Raw genomic sequence first — 25222 nt, 5'->3', positions numbered from 1 at the left:
GCGGTTGGAACCAACAATCTCAAATTTGGATTCATCAAACTAAAGGACAGATTTCCACCAGTCTAATATTCTTTGCTCGTGTTTCTTGGCCCAAGCAAGTCTATTCTTATTATTGGTGTCCTTTAGTAGTGGTTTCTTTGCAGCAATTCAACCATGAAGGCCTGATTCGCTCAGTCTTCTCTGAACAGTTGATGTTGAGATGTGTCTGTTACTTGAACTCTGTGAAGCATTTATTTGGGCTGCAATCTGATTGCAGTTAACTCTAATTAACTTATCCTCCACAGCAGAGGTGACTCTGGGACTTCCTCTCCTGTGGTGGTCGTCATGAGAGCCAGTTTCATCATAGCTCTTGATGGTTTTTGCGACTGCACTTGAAGAAATTTTCAAAGTTCTTGAAATGTTCTGTATTGACTGACCTTCATGTCTTAAAGTAACGATGGACTGTTGTTTCTCTTTGCTTACTTCTTACTTGCCATAATATGGACTTGGTCTTTTACCAAATAGGGCTAACGTCTGTATGCCACCCCTACCTTGTCACAACACAACTGATTGGCTCAAACGCATTAAGAAGGAAATAAATTAAATTAAACTTTTAACAAGGCACAATGCATGTCAGGTGACTACCTCATGAAGCTGGTTGAGAGAACGCCAAGAGTGTTCAAAGCTGTCATCATGGCAAAGGGTGGCTACTTTGAAGAATCTCAAATATAAAATATATTTGGATTTGTTTAACACTTTTTTGGTTAATACAGGATTCCATATGTGTTATTTCGTAGATTTTCAGTCTTCACTAGTATTGAACAATGTAGAAAATAGTAAAAGAAATCAAGAAAAACTCTTGAATGAGTAGGTTTGTCAACACTTGTCAACACAGACTGGTACTGTATATCTTCCTCAACGAGGACTATCCTTAAGCTGTGCGCCAGAAGAGGAAAGAACTGATCCCAATCATAATGCCAGAACGCATGGGGGCATTTCTTACATCCGCTATGACAGGCTCATTGCTCACCCTCCCTCCGACAAGCCTGGAAGGAATAAATGAGCTAAGCCTATGGGTTCGTAGCTTGAACCCTGCAGCCCACACATGCACACACACCAACTGATTAATGTAGTTTTTATCTTGCTTTGTTTCCTCTTTTCAATATTATGTCTATCTCTGATAAGCTACCCAGGAAAGGGCTGAAAATAGCCCATATTAATATATGTAGTCTTAGAAATAAGGCTCATGAAATCAATAACTTGCTAACATCAGATAACATTCATATATTCACCATTTCTGAGACTCACTTAGATAATTAATTTGACAATACAGCAGTAACAAGGACATAACATCTATAGAAGAGACAGAAATGCTTATGGGGGAGGTGTTGCTGTATATGTTCAGAGCCATATCCCTGTAATGCTTATGGGGGAGGTGTTGCTGTATATGTTCAGAGCCACATCCCTGTAATACTTAGAGAAGATCTTATGTCAAGCGTTAATGAAGTGTTGTGGTTGCAGGTTCACCTGCCTCATCTAACGCCTTTTCTTTAGGGGTGTTGCTATAGGCCACCAAGTGCTAACAGTCAGTGTCTAAGTAATGTGTTTGAAATGCTTGATAGTGTATGTGATGTAAACAGAGAGGTCTACTTTCTTGGGGACCTGAATGTTGACTGGTTTTCATCAAGTTGTCCACTCAACAGGAAGGTTCTCACTGTAACCAGTGACTGTAATCTGGTTCAGGTTATTAATCAACCTGCTCAAGAGGAAGGTTCTCACTGTAACCAGTGACTGTAATCTGGTTCAGGTTATTAATCAACCTGCTCAAGAGGAAGGTTCTCACTGTAACCAGTGCCTGTAATCTGGTTCAGGTTATTAATCAACCTACCAGGGTGTTTACAAACACTACAGGAACAAGATCATCTACATGTATTGGTCACATCTTTACTAATAGAGATTGAAAATTAGCCGGCTGGCTAAAACCGGCACTTTTACTGAAACGTTGATTAATGTGCACTGTCCCTGTAAAAATAAAAATAAACTCAAACTCAAACTCAATACTGTAGAACTTTGTTCTGAAGCTGTATCCGTACCCATTGGATGCAGTGATCACAATATAGTGGCTGTATCCAGGAAAGCCAAAGTTCCAACAGCTGGGCCTAAAATAGTGTATAAGAGATCATACAAAAGATTTAGCTGTGACTCTTATGGTGATGATGTTAAAAATATTTGTTGGTCTGATGTGATTAATGAGGAGCATCCAGATGCTGCACTTGGTGAATTTATGAAATTGCTTCTTCCAATTATTTAGAAACATGCAGCTGTTAAGAAACTGACTGTTAGAACTGTTAAGGCTCCATGGATTGATGAGGAATTTAAAAACTGTATTGGTTGAAAGAGATGAAGCAAAAGGAGTGGCTGATAAGTCTGGCTGTACATCTGACTGGCTGACTTACTTATGTGACTGAATTGAACAAAAATGAGAAGAAACTATATTATGAAGCCAAGATCAATGAAATAAAGAATGATGGGAAAAAAATGTACTGTAAAAAAACGTACTGTAAATGAAATGATGGTCAAAAAGACAAATACAGCTCCGTCTTTCATCGAATCAGATACTTGTTCATCACAAAACCATTTGATGTTGACAGTTATTTGAATGATTACTTCACAGTCAAAGTGGGCAAACTTAGTCAGGAAATGCCAACAACAAACAGTGAGCCATCATATTCATGCATAACAAAACAAGTAATGAAAGAAAAGCATTGCAAGTTTGAATTTTGTAAAGTTAGTGAGGGAGAGGTGGAAAAAAGTATTGTTATCGATCAATAATGACAAACCTCCTGACATTGACCACTTAGATTGAAAGTTACTGAGGATGGTAGCTGACTCTATAGCCACTCCTATCTGTCATATCTTTAATCTGAGCCTAGAGGAAAGTCTTTGTCCTGGAGGGAAGTAAAGCGGCCTTTACTGATTCTAACAACAGACCTACAAAGTGTGGTGTACTGCATGGCAGCTCTCTAGGCCCTGTACTCTTTTCTATGTTTACCAATGACCTGCCACTGGCATTAAACAAAGCATGTGTGTCCATGTATGCTGATGACTCAACCATATACGCATCAGCAACCACAGCTAATGAAATCACTAAAACCCTTAACAAAGGTTTGAGTCTGTTTTGGCATGGGTGGCCAGTAATAAACTGGTCCTGAAAATCTTTAAAATATGAACATTGTATTTGGTACAAATCATTCCCTAAGTTCTAGCCCTCAGCTGCATCTGGTAATGAATGGTGTGGCTGTTGAACAAGGTGAGGAGACTTCATTCCTTGGCGTTACCTTAGATTGTAAACTGTCATGGTCAAAACATATAGATTCAATGGTTGTAAAGTCCTGCAGGCTCTAGTTTAGTCTAATCTTGATTATTGTCCAGTCATATGGTCGACTGCTGCAAGGAAAGACCTAGTTAAGCTGCAGCTGACCCAGAACAGAGCAGCACGTTCTGTTCTTCATTGTATTCAGAGGGCTGATATACATACTATGCTGCCAGTGTCTCTTGGCTAAGAGTTGAGGAGAGACTGACTGCATCACTTCTTAATTTTATAAGAAACATTCATGTTTTGAAAATCCCAAATTGTTTGCATTGTCAACTTACACACAGCTCTGACACACACACTTACCCCACCAGACATGCCACCAGGGATATTTTCACAGTCCCAAATCCAGAACAAATTCAAGAAAGCGTACAGTATTATATAGAGACCTTTTGCATGGAACTTCCTTCCATCTGATATTGCTCAAATAAACAGCAAACCTGGTTTAAAAAACAGATAAAGCAACACCTCACAGCACAACGCCTCTCCCCTATTTGACCTAGATAGTTTGTGTGTATGCATTGATATGGAGGCCACGTGTGATGTTTTAAATGTGTATAGTTCTGTCCTTAAGCTGTTCTTGTCTATTGATGCTCTGTATTATGTCATGTTTCATGTCTGTGTGGACCCCAGGAAGAATAGCTGCTGCTTTTGCAACAGCTAATGGGGATCCAAATAAAAATACCTAAAATACCAAACACCTACTCCCACAATTACTTACTTAAACTTGCAATGGTCTTTATCCAGATCTGGCGTATAGAGGACCTGGAGTTGAGAGAGCTCCACCCCAGCTCGTTCGGTCAGTTCTACGGAGGAGACTGTTACCTGGTGCTCTACACCTACAAGAGAGCTAGCAAGCTGCAGTACATACTCTACATGTGGCAGGTAAGACACTGACAACAACAGGTTCAGACCATGTCTTCTTTAGTGGATATAATGCCTTGAGTTTCAGCATTATAGTGTTGGTCAACGTTGATAGTCTGTGCTCCTGAGACTAGTCAGTGTATAGTTAATTAATCACTAGAAGCTGAGACTAGTCAGTGTATAGATAATTAATCACTAGAAGCTGAGACTAGTTAGTGTATAGTTAATTAAACACTAGAAGCTGTGACTAGTCAGTGACTAGTTAATTAACCTGCGTGTTGTGCTGGGTGTGTGTGACTGACGTGTGTCTTGGTTTACGGTGCAGGGTCGCCATGCTACTCAGGATGAGATCACATCGTGTGCCTATCAGGCCGTTGCCATGGACAACAAGTACAGCGGAGTGCCGGTCCAAGTCAGGGTGGTCATGGGAAAAGAGCCGCGTCACTTCCTGGCCATCTTTAAAGGAAAACTCATCATCTTCGAGGTGAGATCATCTTTCATCTGGTGACATGGTCCTTCATCTTAAAGAGATAGTTTGAGTAAAATGTCCCTTTCCTTGAGTTTAATCTGAAGGTCCATGGTGACATAATCCACAATAATCCATGATTTACTTCTGTCTACAGCCTGAAGTTAGCATGTTAGCATCACTAGATTTCATCAGTGGTTCCAGGAGAACCGACGTTAGCGAAGCTGCACTGCAGAGCTGAAACTTCCTCAAAAACGCTTCAAACTAAATTGGGTCCATAATTGTGAAGAACCCGTCCGTGTTTTCTTCACCGTGGGAATCTTGTTATCTTTTAATGGTCAAATGCTCTGATACTTCCTATGTTTACTGGTCAGCAAACCATGTCGAAGTGCCCCAGGTCAACAATGTCCTCACTGGAAGACCCATGAAGATGCTCTCTGCTCTCTGCTCTCTGCTCTCTGCTCTCTGCTCTCTGCTCTCTGCTCTCTGCTCTCTGCTCTCTGCTCTCTGCTCTCTGCTCTCTGCTCTCTGCTCTCTGCTCTCTGCTCTCTGCTTTCTGCTCTCTGCTCTCTGCTCTCTGCTCTCTGCTTTCTGCTCTCTGCTCTCTGCTCTCTGCTCTCTGCTCTCTGCTCTCTGTTGTCTGCTCTCTGCTTTCTGCTCTCTGCTCTCTGCTCTCTGTTGTTTGCTCTCTGCTTTCTGCTCTCTGCTCTCTGCTCTCTGCTCTCTGCTCTCTGCTCTCTGCTCTCTGCTCTGCTCTCTGTTGTCTGCTCTCTGCTTTCTGCTCTCTGCTCTCTGCTCTCTGCTCTCTGCTCTCTGCTCTCTGCTCTCTGCTTTCTGCTCTCTGCTCTCTGCTCTCTGCTCTCTGCTCTCTGTTGAACCTCTGCTTTCTGCTCTCTGCTCTCTGCTCTCTGTTGTCTGCTCTCTGCTTTCTGCTCTCTGCTCTCTGCTCTCTGCTCTCTGCTCTCTGCTTTCTGCTCTCTGCTCTCTGCTCTCTGCTCTCTGCTCTCTGCTCTCTGTTGTCTGCTCTCTGCTTTCTGCTCTCTGCTCTCTGCTCTCTGCTCTCTGCTCTCTGCTCTCTGCTCTCTGCTTTCTGCTCTCTGCTCTCTGTTGTCTGCTCTCTGCTTTCTGCTCTCTGCTCTCTGCTCTCTGCTCTCTGCTCTCTGCTCTCTGCTCTCTGCTCTCTGCTCTCTGTTGTCTGCTCTCTGCTTTCTGCTCTCTGCTCTCTGCTCTCTGCTCTCTGCTCTCTGCTTTCTGCTCTCTGCTCTCTGCTCTCTGCTCTCTGCTCTCTGCTCTCTGTTGTCTGCTCTCTGCTTTCTGCTCTCTGCTCTCTGCTCTCTGCTCTCTGCTCTCTGCTCTCTGCTTTCTGCTCTCTGCTCTCTGTTGTCTGCTCTCTGCTTTCTGCTCTCTGCTCTCTGCTCTCTGCTCTCTGCTCTCTGCTCTCTGCTTTCTGCTCTCTGCTCTCTGCCTCTGCTCTCTGCTCTCTGCTTTCTGCTCTCTGCTCTCTGCTCTCTGCTCTCTGCTTTCTGCTCTCTGCTCTATGCTCTCTGCTTTCTGCTCTCTGCTCTCTGCTCTCTGCTCTCTGCTCTCTGCTCTCTGCTCTCTGCTCTCTGCTCTCTGCTTTCTGCTCTCTGCTCTCTGCTCTCTGCTCTCTGCTCTCTGCTACATGAGGAAATCCCTCCAGTTCTGAGCAACCAAATTCCAGAGAGTACTTTAGTAGTATGCACGTAAACAAAAATCCCTGCTGACGCCACCGACTACCAATCTTAGTTTGGAGTGTTTTTTGAGGAAGTTTCTGCTTGCAGTGCAGCTTTGCTAACGTCGTTTCTCCTGGAACCACTGATTAAATGTGATGAAGCTAACATGCTGGATTATTGTGGATTCTGTCACCATGGACCTTCAGACAAAACTCAAGGAAAGGGACATGTCACCCAAATGTAGATTTTGGATGAATTATCCCTTTAAGATGATTTTGTGTACACTGTTGTGTGTGTGTGTGTGTGTGTGTGTGTGTGTGTGTGTGTGTGTGTGTGTGTGTGTGGTGTGTGTGTGTGAGTTCAGGGTGGTACAGGCAGAGCGGGGTGACTAACCCAGGCCCGGGAGCCAGACTGTTCCAGGTTCGAGGGACTCATGAGATGAACACCAGGGCTACTGAGGTCCCAGCCCGCTCCTCATCACTCAACACCAATGATGTGTTCCTGCTAAAAACTGACCACACGATTTACCTGTGGTATGGCAAGGTACTATACTGTTACCTGTGGTACGGCAAGGTACTATACTGTTACCTGTGGTACGGCAAGGTACTATACTGTTACCTGTGGTACGGCAAGGTCAGACACTGTTACCTGTGGTACGGCAAGGTACTACACTGTTACCTGTGGTACGGCAAGGTACTACACTGTTACCTGTGGTACGGCAAGGTACTATACTGTTACCTGTGGTACGGCAAGGTACTACACTGTTACCTGTGGTACGGCAAGGTACTATACTGTTACCTGTGGTACGGCAAGGTCAGACACTGTTACCTGTGGTACGGCAAGGTACTATACTGTTACCTGTGGTACGGCAAGGTACTATACTGTTACCTGTGGTACGGCAAGGTACTATACTGTTACCTGTGGTACGGCAAGGTCAGACACTGTTACCTGTGGTATGGCAAGGTACTACACTGTTACCTGTGGTACGGCAAGGTACTACACTGTTACCTGTGGTACGGCAAGGTACTACACTGTTACCTGTGGTACGGCAAGGTACTACACTGTTACCTGTGGTACGGCAAGGTACTATACTGTTACCTGTGGTACGGCAAGGTACTACACTGTTATCTGTGGTACGGCAAGGTACTATACTGTTACTTGTGGTACGGCAAGGTACTACACTGTTACCTGTGGTACGGCAAGGTACTACACTGTTACCTGTGGTACGGCAAGGTCAAACACTGTTATCTGTGATACGGCAAGGTCAGACACTGTTACCTGTGGTACGGCAAGGTCAGACACTGTTACCTGTGGTACGGCAAGGTACTACACTGTTACCTGTGGTACGGCAAGGTACTACACTGTTACCTGTGGTACGGCAAGGTACTATACTGTTACCTGTGGTACGGCAAGGTCAGACACTGTTACCTGTGGTATGGCAAGGTACTACACTGTTACCTGTGGTACGGCAAGGTACTACACTGTTACCTGTGGTACGGCAAGGTACTACACTGTTACCTGTGGTACGGCAAGGTACTACACTGTTACCTGTGGTACGGCAAGGTACTACACTGTTACCTGTGGTACGGCAAGGTACTACACTGTTACCTGTGGTACGGCAAGGTACTACACTGTTATCTGTGGTACGGCAAGGTCAGACACTGTTACCTGTGGTACGGCAAGGTACTATACTGTTACCTGTGGTACGGCAAGGTACTACACTGTTATCTGTGGTACGGCAAGGTACTATACTGTTACCTGTGGTATGGCAAGGTACTACACTGTTACCTGTGGTACGGCAAGGTACTATACTGTTACCTGTGGTACGGCAAAGTCAAACACTGTTAACTGTGATACGGCAAGATCAGACACTGTTACCTGTGGTACGGCAAGGTCAGACACTGTTACCTGTGGTACGGCAAGGTACTACACTGTTACCTGTGGTACGGCAAGGTACTACACTGTTACCTGTGGTACGGCAAGGTCAGACACTATTATCTGTGATACGGCAAGGTCAGACACTGTTACCTGTGGTACGGCAAGGTCGGACACTGTTACCTGTGGTACGGCAAGGTCAGACACTGTTACCTGTGGTACGGCAAGGTCAGACACTGTTACCTGTGGTATTTCAAGGTATAATGTTTGACAGGGATTATATAACGGTTGGGTCTTATCCTGAATGCTAATATGTTAAAACTGCATTCCAGCTGGTGTCTATTCCACAAGTTACCACTGGCTAAATATATGACGTTAAAATGCCTATTCACTCTGATCCATCTGACTACGCAATCCATCAGCCCAGCCAGGCAATTTATAGACTTGATCTCCACTATAAAAAGCATCTAGCATCTCACATTTCTTTTAGACTAACATTTAGTTTCCAACAGTGGAGATATAAAGGCACAAGGCGAGACCCAGATGCAGACACAGGAGGCAGATGGTTAGATTCCAAGATGTTTATTAACAATCCAAAAGGGGAAGGCAAGAGAATGGTCGTGGACAGGCAAAAGGTCAAAACCAGTTCAGAGTTCCAGAATGGTCAGGCAGGCTCGAGGTCAGGGCAGGGCAGGCAGAATGGTCAGGCAGGCTCGAGGTCAGGGCAGGGCAGGCAGAATGGTCAGGCAGGCTCGAGGTCAGGGCAGGGCAGGCAGAATGGTCAGGCAGGCTCGATGGTCAGGGCAGGGCAGGCAGAATGGTCAGGCAGGCTCATGGTCAGGGCAGGGCAGGCAGAATGGTCAGGCAGGCTCGAGGTCAGGGCAGGACAGGCAGAATGGTCAGGCAGGCTCGAGGTCAGGGCAGGGCAGGCAGAATGGTCAGGCAGGCTCGAGGTCAGGGCAGGGCAGGCAGAATGGTCAGGCAGGCTCAGGTCAGGGCAGGGCAGGCAGAATGGTCAGGCAGGCTCGAGGTCAGGGCAGGACAGGCAGAATGGTCAGGCAGGCTCGAGGTCAGGGCAGGGCAGGCAGAATGGTCAGGCAGGCTCGAGGTCAGGGCAGGGCAGGGCAGGCAGAATGGTCAGGCAGGCTCGAGGTCAGGGCAGGGCAGGCAGAATGGTCAGGCAGGCTCGAGGTCAGGGCAGGGCAGGCAGAATGGTCAGGCAGGCTCGAGGTCAGGGCAGGGCAGGGCAGGCAGAATGGTCAGGCAGGCTCGAGGTCAGGGCAGGGCAGGGCAGGCAGAATGGTCAGGCAGGCTCGAGGTCAGGGCAGGGCAGGGCAGGGCAGGCAGAATGGTCAGGCAGGCTCGAGGTCAGGGCAGGGCAGGCAGAATGGTCAGGCAGGCTCGAGGTCAGGGCAGGGCAGGCAGAATGGTCAGGCAGGCTCGAGGTCAGGGCAGGGCAGGCAGAATGGTTAGGCAGGTTCGAGGTCAGGGCAGGGCAGGCAGAATGGTTAGGCAGGTGGGAATGGAGCAAGAAAATCAGGCAAAGGTCAAAACCGGGATATTCAATATTCAATTTCGATCTCCAGCTCTTCCACAGTAATGAACGTGTCAGGAGTTGGGACGAGACAAACAGACAGGCAGACAGCGTTTCTCAGCCAGTCGAAATCATGAATCAGCTGGCATCATTTTTAAACATATGAACTGGCAATTGATAAAAAGAAAAGCAAAATAACGTGCAGCTAGTTTGCAGTCTTTCCAGCTTCAGTTTGAAGTGATTGTGTTGTCTGTGTTGTTGCTGTGTTGTTGCTGTGTTGTTGTCTGTGTTGTTGCTGTGTTGTTGTCTGTGTTGTTGCTGTGTTGTTGCTGTGTTGTTGTCTGTGTTGTTGCTGTTGTTGTTGTTGCTGTGTTGTTGCTGTGTTGTTGCTGTGTTGTTGCTGTGTTGTTGTCTGTGTTGTCTGTGTTGTTGCTGTGTTGTTGGCTGTGTTGTTGCTGTGTTGTTGCTTGTTGTCTGTGTTGTTGTGCTGTGTTGTTGCTGTGTTGTTGTTGCTGTGTTGTTGCTGTGTTGTTGCTGTGTTGTTGCTGTGTTGTTGTCTGTGTTGTCTGTGTTGTTGCTGTGTTGTTGGCTGTGTTGTTGCTGTGTTGTTGCTGTGTTGTTGCTGTGTTGTTGTCTGTGTTGTTGGCTGTGTTGTTGTCTGTGTTGTTGTCTGTGTTGTTGCTGTGTTGTTGTCTGTGTTGTTGCTGCTGTGTTGTTGCTGTGTTGTTGCTGTTGTTGTTGTCTGTGTTGTTGTTGCTGTGTTGTTGTCTGTGTTGTTGCTGTGTTGTTGCTGTGTTGTTGCTGTGTTGTTGCTGTGTTGTTGCTGTGTTGTTGCTGTGTTGTGTTGTTGCTGTGTTGTTGCTGTGTTGTTGCTGTCTGTTGCTGTGTTGTTGCTGTGTTGTTGTCTGTGTTGTTGCTGTGTTGTTGCTGTGTTGTTGCTGTGTTGTTGCTGTGTTGTTTGCTGTGTTGTTGCTGTTGCTGTGTTGTTGCTGTGTTGTTGCTGTGTTGTTGCTGTGTTGTTGCTGTGTTGTTGCTGTTGTGTGTTGTTGCTGTGTTGTTGCTGTGTTGTTGCTGTGTTGTTGCTGTGTTGTTGTGCTGTGTTGTTGCTGTGTTGTTGCTGTGTTGTTGTCTGTGTTGTTGCTGTGTTGTTGTCTGTGTTGTTGTCTGTGTTGTTGTCTGTGTTGTTGCTGTGTTGTTGCCGTGTTGTTGCTGTGTTGTTGACTCTGTTGTTGGCTAGCTCCTCTGAACAACAGTGTCCAGCTTCAGTTTGAAGTGATTGTGTTAGCTGTGTTGTTAGCTAGCTCCTCTGAACAACAGTGTCCTGATTCAGTTTGAAGTGATTGTGTTAGCTGTGTTGTTGGCTAGCTCCTCTGAACAACAGTGTCCAGCTTCAGTTTGAAGTGATTGTGTTAGCTGTGTTGTTAGCTAGCTCCTCTGAACAACAGTGTCTTGACTAGTGAGCACATTTTTTATGCCAGGCGAAATCACACCTCATTGTTATGGATGTATCCAAATAAATGTCACTAGAAAACTGCTTAAACAAATGCAAATGTAGCTACTTTGTTGTTATTCTGGCTGCACTGTTTGACGTGACTGTAAGTTAGTTGGCTAGTTAGCAAGGGATACAAACGTTGCCAGCCAGTATGGCAATCGAACATGTAGAATGAACGTCTGGGTCGCATCCATAGATACAGAACAAAAAGACTGAACGTCTGGGTCGCATCCATAGATACAGAACAAAAAGACTGAACATCTGGGTCGCTTCCATAGATACAGAACAAAAAGACTGAACATCTGGGTTCGCATCCATAGATACAGAACAAAAAGACTGAACATCTGGGTCGCATCCATAGATACAGAACAAAAAGACTGAACGACTGGGTCACATCCATAGATACAGAACACAAAGACTGAACGACAGGTCTTGCATCCATAGATACAGAACACAAAGACTGAACGACTGGATGCATCCATAGATACAGAACACAAAGACTGAGCGACTTTGGTTATTCTGGCATCCATAGATACAGAACACAAAGACTGAACGACTGGGTCGCATCCATAGATACAGAACAAAAAGACTGAACGACTGGGTCGCATCCATAGATACAGAACACAAAGACTGAACGACTGGGTCGCATCCATAGATACAGAACAAAAAGACTGAACATCTGGGTCGCATCCATAGATACAGAACAAAAAGACTGAATGACTGGGTCGCATCCATAGATACAGAACAAAAAGACTGAATGACTGGGTCACATCCATAGATACAGAACAAAAAGACTGAACGTCTGGGTCGCATCCATAGATACAGAACAAAAAGACTGAACATCTGGGTCGCATCCATAGATACAGAACAAAAAGACTGAAAGGCTGGGTCGCATCCATAGATACAGAACAAAAAGACTGAAAGGCTGGGTCTCATCTCTAGTAACCAAACCAATAGAACGAACAACCAGCCAGCTTAGGTAGCAACCCTAGATTTGTATCGGGACTATATATTGTGGAAGGATGAAATAGTGTCAATAAATTCAGCAAAATAATGTTTTTAATAAAAATATTCCAATAATTATTTGAATATGTTGTTCACCCGTTGTAAAAAACTGAAAAAGCCCTTGAAGCCGGCGTTTGATAGATATATTGGCAGGGTTTTCCAGTCCTCGACTTTGTCTCCGACCTAACTACACCCGTGCCAATATATCCTCCAAACAATGGCTTCTCGGGCTTCACTTAGAGAGCAGAGGGAAGGGATCAGTTTTCATGTATCTGTATTGTGTGTGACATGTGCCTGTATCCTGCATCTTCTGTCTCAGGGTTGTAGTGGTGATGAGAGAGAGATGGCAAAGGCAGTGGCAGACGTTCTGTCCAGGCAGGATAAACAGGTTGTTATGGAGGGACAGGAGCCTGCTGAGTTCTGGGTGGCTCTGGGAGGGAAGGCCCCTTACGCCTGCGACAAGAGGTACACACACACTGCTGACACGGTACATACAGACTGATGACACGGTACACACGCACTGCTGACACGGTACACACAGACTGATGACACGGTACACACACACTGCTGACACGGTACACACAGACTGATGACACGGTACACACACACTGCTGACACGGTACACATACACTGATGACACGGTACATACACTGATGATACGGTACACACAGACGGATGACACGGTACACACACACTGCTGACACGGTACACACAGACTGCTGACACGGTACACACAGACTGATGACACGGTACACACACACTGCTGACACGGTACACACACACACTGATGATACGGTACACACAGACTGATGACACGGTACACACACTGATGACACGGTACACACACACTGCTGACATGGTACACACACACTGATGACACGGTACACACACTGATGACACGGTACACACACTGATGATACGGTACACACACACTGATGACACGGTACACACACACTGATGACACGGTACACACACACTGATGATATGGTACACACACACTGAAGACACGGTACACACACACTGATGACACAGTACACACACACTGATGATACAGTACACACACACTGATGACACGGTACACACACTGCTAATACGGTACACACACACTGTTGATACGGTACACACACACTGCTAACACGGTACACATACACTGATGACATGGTACACACACACTGATGATACGGTACACACACACTGAAGACATGGTACACGCACACTGATGACACAGTACACACATACTGATGATACAGTACACACACACTGTTGATACGGTACACACACACTGTTGATACGGTACACACACACTGCTAACACGGTACACACAGATTGATGACACGGTACACACAGACTGATGACACGGTACACACAGACTGATGACACGGTACAAACAGACTGATGACACAGTACACACAGACTGATGACACGGTACACACAGACTGATGACACGGTACAAACAGACTGATGACACAGTACACACAGACTGATGACACAGTACACACAGACTGATGACACGGTACACACAGATTGATGACACGGTACACACAGACTGATGACACGGTACATACAGACTGATGACACGGTACAAACAGACTGATGACACAGTACACACAGACTGATGACACGGTACACACAGACTGATGATAATAGAACTAGAATGACACTAGACCTAGGATGATAATATAAGGTCACTTTAACTCTACCTACATGTACGTATTACCTCAATTACCTCGACAAACCGGTGACCCAGCACATTGACTCTGTACTGGTACCCACTCTATGTAGCCTCACTATTGCTCATTTTATTTTAATGCTGATATTTAATTACTTTTATTTTCTTATTTTTTAAATTATCTATTTTTTTTACTTAACACGTTTTCCTTCTGAACTTCTTAAAGCATTGTTGGTTAAGGGGTTGTAAGTAAACATTTCACAATAAGGTCTACACCTGTTGTATTCTGAGCATGTGACAAATACAATTTGATTTGAAAAAAGAAATGATAATAGAACTATAACTACGATGATACTAGGATGATACTAGGATGACACTAGAACTAGGATGACACTAGAACTAGGATGACACTAGAACTAGGATGGCACTGGAACTAGGATGATATGGGAACTAGGATGGCACTAGAACTAGGATGGCACTAGAACTAGGATGACACTAGAACTAGGATGACACTAGAACTAGGATGACACTAGAACTAGGATGACACTAGAAGTAGGATGGCACTAGAACTAGGATGATATGGGAACTAGGATGACACTAGAACTAGGATGACACTAGAACTAGGATGGCACTAGAACTAGGATGACACTAGAACTAGGATGATAGAACTAGGATGACACTAGAACTAGGATGACACTAGAACTAGGATGACACTAGAACTAGGATGGCACTAGAACTAGGATGACACTAGAACTAGGATGACACTAGAACTAGGATGACACTAGAACTAGGATGACACTAGAACTAGGATGACACTAGAACTAGGATGGCACTAGAACTAGGATGACACTAGAACTAGGATGACACTAGAACTAGGATGACACTAGAACTAGGATGACACTAGAACTAGGATGACATTAGAACTAGGATGACACTAGAACTAGGATGACACTAGAACTAGGATGACACTAGAACTAGGATGGCACTAGAACTAGGATGACACTAGAACTAGGATGGCACTAGAACTAGGATGACACTAGAACTAGGATGACACTAGAACTAGGATGACACTAGAACTAGGATGATACTAGAACTAGGATGGCACTAGAACTAGGATGACACTAGAACTAGGATGGCACTAGAACTAGGATGACACTAGAACTAGGATGACACTAGAACTAGGATGACAATAGAACTAGGATGACACTAGAACTAGGATGACAATAGAACTAGGATGAAACTAGAACTAGGATGACAATAGAACTAGGATGACACTAGAAATAGGATGACACTAAAACTAGGATGACACTAGAACTAGGATGGCACTAGAACTAGGATGACACTAGAACTAGGATGAAACTAGAACTAGGATGACACTAGAACTAGGATGGCACTAGAACTAGGATGACACTAGAACTAGGATGGCACTTGAACTAGCCGGATAATAGAACTAGCATGAAGCTAGAACTAGGATGACAGTAGAATTAGAACTAGGATGACACTATATATAGGATGAAACTACAACTAGAATTACACTTGAACTAGTGTCTAGATTTTTCATGTTCAGGTCCCTATTGCAATATCTTTAGATGTAATCCTGCTATTGGTAGATCTATCGGTCTGAACATGTCATTTGACTCTGTGACATCAAATGATGTCATGTGACTTTGTGACATCACATCCTGTCCATCAGACTGCAGAAGGAGGAGACTCCCCACAGCCCTCGGTTGTTTGAATGCTCCAATCAGACTGGTCGGTTCAGGATGACAGAGGTGGAGGACTTGACTCAGGAGGACCTGGACCAGGATGATGTCATGCTGCTAGACACCTGGGAGGAGGTGAGGGGTCAGGGGCCATGACTATTGTTACCTGGGAGGAGGTGAAGCGTCAGGGGCTATGACTATTGTTACCTGGGAGGAGGTAAGGAGTCAGGGGCCATGACTATAGTTACCTGGGAGGAGGTGAGGGGTCAGGGGCCATGACTATAGTTACCTGGGAGGAGGTGAGGGGTCAGGGGCCATGACTATAGTTACCTGGGAGGAGGTGAGGGGTCAGGGGCCATGACTATAGTTACCTGGGAGGAGGTAAGGGGTCAGGGGCCATGACTATTGTTACCTGGGAGGAGGTGAAGCGTCAGGGGCTATGACTATTGTTACCTGGGAGGAGGTAAGGGGTCAGGGGCCATGACTATAGTTACCTGGGAGGAGGTGAGGGGTCAGGGGCCATGACTATTGTTACCTGGGAGGAGGTGAGGGGTCAGGGGCTATGACTATAGTTACCTGGGAGGAGGTAAGGGGTCAGGGGCCATGACTATTGTTACCTGGGAGGAGGTGAGCGTCAGGGGCTATGACTATTGTTACCTGGGAGGAGGTGAGGGTCAGGGGCCATGACTATAGTTACCTGGGAGGAGGTAAGGGGTCAGGGGCCATGACTATAGTTACCTGGGAGGAGGTAAGGGGTCAGGGGCCATGACTATAGTTACCTGGGAGGAGGTAAGGGGTCAGGGGCCATGACTATAGTTACCTGGGAGGAGGTGAGGGGACAGGGGCCATGACTATAGTTACCTGGGAGGAGGTGAATGGTCAGGGGTCATCACTTTGGTTACCTGGGAGGAGATGAGGGGTCAAGGGTCATCACTATGGTTATCTGAGAGGAGGTTAGGGTTCAGGGGTCATCACTATAGTTACCGGGGAATAGGTGAGAGGTCATTGCCACGGTTACCAGGGGCTTGGTCCCTGGGCTCAGTCCAATCCTCTGGTAACATGTGATTCCAGTAGTTGATGTTTAAACAGAGATGAAGCAAGTATCATATAGTTCTCATGTAGAGCATGACTCTACATAAAGCACAGTTCACTTCAGGGGAACCATACCATCATTACCACTGAATAACCCTGACTCCATATTTGTCCAATCCCGTCAGATCTTCCTGTGGATTGGCAGGTCTGCCAACGAATATGAGACCAAGGAAGCGTGTAACAGTGCTCTAGAGTACCTGAGGACACACCCAGCGGGGCGGGACCCTGACACACCCATCATCTCCGTCAAACAGGGCTACGAGCCACTGACCTTCACCGGATGGTTCAACGCATGGGACCCTCAGAAGTGGAGCGTGAGTAGATCTGGGACACCAGCCATCACCGCTAGAGGGAAAACGGGATGCACTGCTACAAATGGGACTGGATGTGTTTTATTGAGTAACTTCAGCAAGTGAATTGAATGTATTAGGGGACTCGAGTCAATCTGTGTGTGTTAGTGTGTTCTGTGCATCTATTTACAGTCAGGTAGAGTTTGAATAAATGTATTTATGATTCTTAACATGAAGATCACAGACCGGTGATCTGTTACCAAACTGGTGTTACCAAACTGGTGTTAACAGACTGGTGTTACCAAACTGGTGTTAACAGACTGGTGTTTACAGACTGGTGTTTACAGACTGGTGTTAACAGACTGGTGTTAACAGACTGGTGTTAACAGACTGGTGTTTACAGACTGGTGTTTACAGACTGGTGTTTACAGACTGGTGTTAACAGACTGGTGTTTACAGACTGGTGTTAACAGACTGGTGTTAACAGACTGGTGTTACCAAACTGGTGTTACCAAACTGGTGTTAACAGACTGGTGTTAACAGACTGGTGTTAACAGACTGGTGTTTACAGACTGGTGTTAACAGACTGGTGTTAACAGACTGGTGTTACCAAACTGGTGTTACCAAACTGGTGTTTACAGACTGGTGTTTACAGACTGGTGTTTACAGACTGGTGTTAACAGACTGGTGTTAACAGACTGGTGTTAACAGACTGGTGTTTACAGACTGGTGTTAACAGACTGGTGTTAACAGACTGGTGTTAACAGACTGGTGTTAACAAACTGTTGTTAACAGACTGGTGTTAACAGACTGGTGTTTACAGACTGGTGTTAACAGACTGGTTTTTACAGACTGGTTTTTACAGACTGGTGTTTACAGACTGGTGTTTACAGACTGGTGTTTACAGACTGGTTTTTACAGACTGGTGTTTACAGACTGGTGTTAACAGACTGGTGTTTACAGACTGGTGTTTACAGACTGGTGTTTACAGACTGGTGTTTACAGACTGGTGTTTACAGACTGGTTTTTACAGACTGGTGTTTACAGACTGGTGTTAACAGACTGGTGTTTACAGACTGGTGTTTACAGACTGGTGTTTACAGACTGGTTTTACAGACTGGTGTTAACAGACTGGTTTTTACAGACTGGTGTTAACAGACTGGTTTTTACAGACTGGTGTTTACAGACTGGTGTTTACAGACTGGTGTTTACAGACTGGTGTTTACAGACTGGTGTTAACAGACTGGTGTTAACAGACTGGTGTTTACAGACTGGTGTTTACAGACTGGTGTTTACAGACTGGTGTTAACAGACTGGTGTTAACAGACTGGTGTTAACAGACTGGTTTTTACAGACTGGTGTTAACAGACTGGTGTTTACAGACTGGTGTTAACAGACTGGTTTTTACAGACTGGTTTTTACAGACTGGTGTTAACAGACTGGTGTTAACAGACTGGTGTTAACAGACTGGTGGATCTTCTCTTCTCAACAGGGAGGCTCCTCCTATGAGGAAATGAAACAAAACCTGGGCGATGTTGCATCTATCTCTCAGATTACTGTAGTAAGTGATTCACTAACACACTCTAGCAATAATGTTACTAACTCAACCAAGTAATAAAAATAACCATTAGCCACCTTGTATTGTCATGATGATATAACCAATAGAAGCCTAACCTTTATGCATCAAACATGAATGATCGTAAGCAAAGAAACATTCATTTAAATATGTTATAAATCATCCAATATGCTTCCACCTGTTAGGGGGGATATCAGCTTTCAGCTGTTAGAGGGGATATCAGCTTTCACCTGTTAGATGAGATATCAGCTTTCACCTGTTAGAGGAGATATCAGCTTTCACCTGTTAGAGGAGATATCAGCTTTCACCTGTTAGAGGGGATATCAGCTTCCACCTGTTAGAGGGGATACCAGCTTCCACCTGTTAGAGGAGATATCAGCTTTCACCTGTTAGAGGAGATATCAGCTTTCACCTGTTAGAGGAGATATCAGCTTTCACCTGTTAGAGGGATATCAACTTCCACCTGTTAGAGGGGATACCAGCTTCCACCTGTTAGAGGGGATATCAGCTTTCACCTGTTAGAGGGGATATCAGCTTCCACCTGTTAGAGGGGATACCAGCTTCCACCTGTTAGAGGGGATATCAGCTTTCACCTGTTAGAGGGGATATCAGCTTTCACCTGTTAGAGGGGATATCAGCTTCCACCTGTTAGAGGGGATACCAGCTTCCACCTGTTAGAGGGGATATCAGCTTCCACCTGTTAGAGGGGATACCAGCTTCCACCTGTTAGAGGGGATATCAGCTTTCACCTGTTAGAGGGGATATCAGCTTTCACCTGTTAGATGGGATACCAGCTTTCACCTGTTTGAGGGGATATCAGCTTTCACCTGTTAGAGGGGATATCAGCTTTCACCTGTTAGAGGGGATATCAGCTTTCACCTGTTAGAGGGATATCAGCTTTCACCTGTTAGAGGGGATATCAGCTTTCACCTGTTAGAGGGGATATCAGCTTTCACCTGTTAGAGGGGATATCAGCTTCCACCTGTTAGAGGGGATACCAGCTTCCACCTGTTAGAGGGGATATCAGCTTCCACCTGTTAGAGGGGATACCAGCTTCCACCTGTTAGAGGGGATATCAGCTTTCACCTGTTAGAGGGGATATCAGCTTTCACCTGTTAGATGGGATACCAGCTTTCACCTGTTAGAGGGGATATCAGCTTTCACCTGTTAGAGGAGATATCAGCTTTCACCTGTTGGATGGGATATCAGCTTTCACCTGTTGGATGGGATATCAGCTTTCATCTGTTGGATGGGATATCAGCTTTCACCTGTTAGAGGAGATATCAGCTTTCATCTGTTGGATGGGATATCAGCTTTCACCTGTTAGATGGGATATCAGCTTTCACCTGTTAGAGGGGATATCAGCTTTCACCTGTTAGATGGGATATCAACTTTCACCTGTTAGAGGGGATATCAGCTTCCACCTGTTAGAGGGGATATCAGTTTTCACCTGTTAGAGGGGATATCAGCTTTCACCTGTTAGATGGGATATCAGCTTTCACCTGTTAGAGGGGATATCAGCTTTCACCTGTTAGAGGGGATATCAGCTTTCACCTGTTAGAGGGGATATCAGCTTTCACCTGTTAGAGGGGATATCAGCTTTCACCTGTTAGAGGGGATATCAGCTTTCACCTGTTAGAGGGGATATCAGCTTCCACCTGTTAGATGGGATATCAGCTTCCACTTGTTAGATGGGATATCAGCTTTCACCTGTTAGATGGGATATCAGCTTTCACCTGTTAGACGGGATATCAGCTTTCACCTGTTAGATGGGATATCAGCTTCCACCTGTTAGAGGGGATATCAGCTTTCACCTTTTAGATGGTATATCAGCTTCCACCTGTTAGAGGGGATATCAGCTTTCACCTGTTAGACGGGATATCAGCTTTCACCTGTTAGATGGGATATCAGCTTCCACTTGTTAGAGGGATATCAGCTTTCACCTGTTAGAGGGGATATCAGCTTTCACCTTTTAGATGGTATATCAGCTTCCACCTGTTAGATGGGATATCAGCTTTCACCTGTTAGATTGGATATCAGCTTTCAAATGTTAGAGGGGATATCAGCTTTCACCTGTTAGATGGGATATCAGCTTTCACCTGTTAGAGGGGATATCAGCTTTCACCTGTTAGAGGAGATATCAGCTTTCACCTGTTATAGGGATAGCTTTCACCTGTTAGATGGGATATCAGCTTTCACCTGTTAGAGGGGATATCAGCTTTCACCTGTTAGATGGGATATCAGCTTTCACCTGTTAGAGGGGATATCAGCTTTCACCTGTTAGAGGGGATATCAGCTTTCACCTGTTAGATGGGATATCAGCTTTCACCTGTTAGATGAGATATCAGCTTTCACCTGTTAGAGGGGATATCAGCTTTCACCTGTTAGATGAGATATCAGCTTTCACCTGTTAGATGGGATATCAGCTTTCACCTGTTAGATGAGATATCAGACCTGTTGGGATATCAGCTTTCACCTGTTAGAGGGGATATCAGCTTTCACCTGTTAGATGGGATATCAGCTTTCACCTGTTAGAGGGGATATCAGCTTTCACCTGTTAGAGGAGATATCAGCTTTCACCTGTTAGATGGGATATCAGCTTTCACCTGTTGGATGGGATATCAGCTTTCACCTGTTAGATGAGATATCAGCTTTCACCTGTTAGAGGAGATATCAGCTTTCACCTGTTAGAGGAGATATCAGCTTTCACCTGTTAGATGGGATATCAGCTTTCACCTGTTAGAGGAGATATCAGCTTTCACCTGTTAGAGGAGATATCAGCTTTCATCTGTTGGATGGGATATCAGTATCTACATCTCACTCCTCCTCTTGTTTCATGTAGAATCTGAACAACACAGAGCTGAGTAAGGGTTCTGCTGGGGGGAGTAGTGGAGGTGCTGGGTACAGCGCTCCAGGAGGCCCAGCCCAGTTCAGCTCTCCACCATCCTACAAGCTCCACCTTGGGACAGGAGGGGGCTCCTGTGGCCCTTCCAGCCCAGCCACCCCTGGAGGTCAGGACTGCCTGTCCACCACCTTCAGCACTACCCTGTCCCCCACCCTGTCCTCCCCCTCCCTGGGCCCCTCCATCACCCTGGTCCCCTCCACCACCCCAGCTCCCAGGACTGGAGAGTACCTGGGCCCTGAGCTGCTGATCAACAAGAGCCCCAATGAGCTGCCCAAGGGAGTGGACCCTAATAGGAGAGAGGTGAGGAGGCTATTATAAAATAGTACTGCTGAGACTGTATTGTACAGCAGGTTATTGGGGAAATTGTCATATTTTCGTTGTTTACTATTTGGACAAATCAGGATTGGGAAAAGGTGGTTCTTAAACTGGTTTCCACAGCACACAAAGTCCAAATTGGATATATCGTTAAAATTCAGGAAAACAGAAAATGTAATTTTTGGCCATGATAAACATGGCTGAAATTAGAGGAAGAGGAAGAGGGAGAGGGAGGCCTAGAGTTTCCATTTGGGAGGAGACTTTTACACAAAGGTAATCCAAATTGTTAATGGCATTCCCCCCAGAAGTAAAACAGGAAATGACAAACTTTCTCGAAATACTTTTACTTCTGGGAAACCAAGATTAGTGTTATGGTGGTGAACTGACAGCAGGGGCCAGCAGGGGTCAGCATAACACATGAAATACGTCTCTCTCACTCAATTCAAGGGCTTTATTGGCATGGGGAACATATGTTTACATTGCCGAAGCAAGTGAAATAGATAATAAACAAAAGTGAAATAAACAATAAAAATGAACAGTAAACATTACACTCACAGAAGTTACAAAAGAATAAAGACATTTCAAATGTCACATTATGTCTATATTCAGTGTTGTAACGTTGTGCAAAAATATCTCTCTCTCTCTTCTCAGGACTATCTCTCTGATGTGGATCTGGAGAACCTGCTGGGTTGTTCTCGGTCTGGTTTCCAGCGGCTGCCCAGGTGGCGGCAGAACGACCTGAAGAAGAAGGCAGGGCTGTTCTAAGTGGGCAGTCGCGTCAGTTGGGATTCCATCGGGACATAGCTTATTAGAGTTGAAAATGTTCCTTGATTGTGTTCAAGTTGTTTTCAAGTCGAGAGAGAGCGGGAATGTTTTTTTTAAATGGTTTTTCAACAGAACAGTGTAGAGGTGGCAGCAACATGCTGAACTGAAGACCTGGAACAGAGACTGAACTGTGAGAACTCAAAACAAAAGGTTCCATACTTTCACATCCAGGTCAAGGTAGATGCACTGTATAGACGTGTACTTCATACATACTTCAGCTGAATGTGTGCTATGACTGATTACTAACAGTACGTTACAAGCAGTAAAACAGAGAGACATTTAAAAAATACATTATTTATTGAACAATTGAACAAAACTATGCCCAGTTGATATGTTCTACCAGCTGAACAGAATAAACAGCAGGTATTTTTTTAAACGTTGATTCGATGAACATTTATTTTTTTTATCTCATGATCAGTTGCTATATTTGATGTTTTGTTATATTTTCTCTACATTTCAAAGATGAGTTATGATTTTAAAACAGTTTTTTAAATGTATTTTCTAACAATCAAACATAATGAACAAACCCTCTCATAATCACAAATCTAATCATCATGAAGCCTGTCACCAGATCTCTAATAATAAAACAATATACAATCAACTTACTGTTTCAAATTCTTCTTTTACTTTGTGTAAATGCAGTTGAGTGAAAAACGAAATAAATAAATAGTACAATATACAGAGCCTTTGGAAATTATTCAGACCCCTTGACTTTTTCCACATGTTGTTACATTTTGTTACAGCCTTATTCTAAAATAGATTAAATAATATTTTCCCTCATTAATCTACACACAATACCCCTTAATGACATCACAATACCCCAGTATGACATCACAATAGCCCATAATGACATCACAATACCCCTTAATGACAAAGCAAAAAGAGGTTTCGAAATTTTAGCAAATATATTACAAATAAAAAACTGAAATATCACTTTTACATAAGTATTCAGACCCTTTACTCAGTTCTTTGTAGAAGCACCTTTGGCAGCGATTACAGCCTTGTGTCTTCTTGGCTATGACGCTACAAGCTTGACACCCCTGTGTTGTTTTGGCTGTGTGCTTAGGGTTGTCGTCCTGTTGGAAGGTGAACCTTCACCCCAGTCTGAGGTCCTGAGTGCTCTAGAGCAAGTTTTCATCAAGGATCTCTTTGTACTTTGCTCCTTTCATTTTTGCCTCACACTTGACTAGTCCCAGAGTCCCTGCTGCTGAAAAACATCCCCACAGCATGATGCCACCACCATCAGGCTTCACCGTAGGGATGGTGCCAGGTTTCCTGCAGACGTGATGCTTGGCATTCAAGCCAAAGAGTTCAATCTTGGTTTCATCAGCCCAGAGAATCTTGTTCCTCATGGTCCGAGATTCTTTAGGTGCCTTTTGGAAAACTCCAAGGGGGCTGTCATGTGCTTTTTATTGAGGAGTGGCTTCCGTCTGGCAAATACCATAAAGGGCTGATTGGTGGAGTGCTGCAGAGATGGTTGTCCTTCTGGAAGTTTCTCCCATCTCCACAGAGGAACTTTGGAGCTCTGTCAGAGTGACCATCCGGTTCTTGGTCACCTCCCTGACCAAGGCCCTTCTCTCCCGATTGCTCAATTTGGCCAGGCGGCCAGCTCAAAGAAGAGTCTTGGGGGTTCTAAACTTCTCCATTTCAGAATGATGGAGGCCAATGTGTTCTTGGGGACCTTCAATGCTGCAGAAATGTTTTGGTACCCTTCCGCAGATCTGTGCCTCAACACAATCCTGTCTCTGAGTTCTACGGTCAATTCCTTCAACCTCATGGCTTGGTTTTTGCTCTGACATGCACTGTCAACTGTGGGACCTTAAATAGACAGGTGTGTGCCTTTCCAAATCATGGCCAATCAATTAAATTTACAACAGGTGGACTCCAATCAATTTGTAGAAACAACTCAAGGATGATCAATGGAAACAGGATGCACCTGAGCTCCATTTCAAGTCTCATAGCAAAAAAAATAAAAATAAATGTTTTCAGTTTGTCATTATGGGCTATCTTGTGTAGATTGTTGATGATTTTTATTTATTTAATTAATTGTAGAATAAGGCTGTAAACGTAACAAAATGTGGAAAATGTCAAGGGGTCTGAATACTTTCTGAAGGCACTGTATACAACTCCATAATGTCTTTATAATCTGATATAGAAAGATGTCTCCTGTTATATTGTTACTCGGCTGATACTAAGAGAAACACTCTTCCCTTAATATCAGACTCAAACCCCATTTGATGCATGGAACAGATGTGGGTTGAGCTATGTCTCCATAAGGGTGATAAAAAAAATAAAAACTCACAAAAGCGCTGACGAAGGCCTTGAGGCCGATACCTAAAGCTTAATAAAGAGTAGTGATACTGTCAGGAGCAGTGTGCAGGTTTCTTGTTTGTTCTCATCTTATTCAACTGTTACCATACACCTGCAAAAAAGATAACTCAGATGTGCAAATGCCTTTTGAATTTTGAATTACAGTTTTTACAACTACAGTTTTCACTCTGCACTCTGAAATCTAAACACAAAAAGGAAAGGGAAGTTGTGGCGGAAGAATCAGAATTAGTTGTG

At 44.7% G+C, this 25222-nt stretch overlaps 1 protein-coding gene across 1 annotated transcript in view; it reads left to right on the top strand.

Annotated features, from left to right (window-relative positions):
• The window catches only part of vill (villin-like), a 59357-nt gene extending 36099 nt beyond the window's left edge, over window positions 1-23258 (top strand). Inside the window, 10 exon segments of the mRNA XM_042308666.1 lie at window positions 4100-4237; window positions 4542-4700; window positions 6741-6759; window positions 6762-6919; window positions 12602-12747; window positions 15645-15789; window positions 16872-17060; window positions 18529-18597; window positions 21455-21817; window positions 22484-23258. Coding sequence (XP_042164600.1) covers window positions 4100-4237; window positions 4542-4700; window positions 6741-6759; window positions 6762-6919; window positions 12602-12747; window positions 15645-15789; window positions 16872-17060; window positions 18529-18597; window positions 21455-21817; window positions 22484-22597 — 1500 coding nt within the window. The 3' untranslated portion in view covers window positions 22598-23258.
• Window positions 23259-25222: the final 1964 nt, after the last annotated feature.

The sequence above is a fragment of the Oncorhynchus tshawytscha genome, linkage group LG29 (assembly GCF_018296145.1).
Source record: "Oncorhynchus tshawytscha isolate Ot180627B linkage group LG29, Otsh_v2.0, whole genome shotgun sequence".
In the NCBI taxonomy this organism is placed as follows: domain Eukaryota; kingdom Metazoa; phylum Chordata; class Actinopteri; order Salmoniformes; family Salmonidae; genus Oncorhynchus; species Oncorhynchus tshawytscha.
This window is presented reverse-complemented; position numbering and strand designations above follow the sequence as displayed.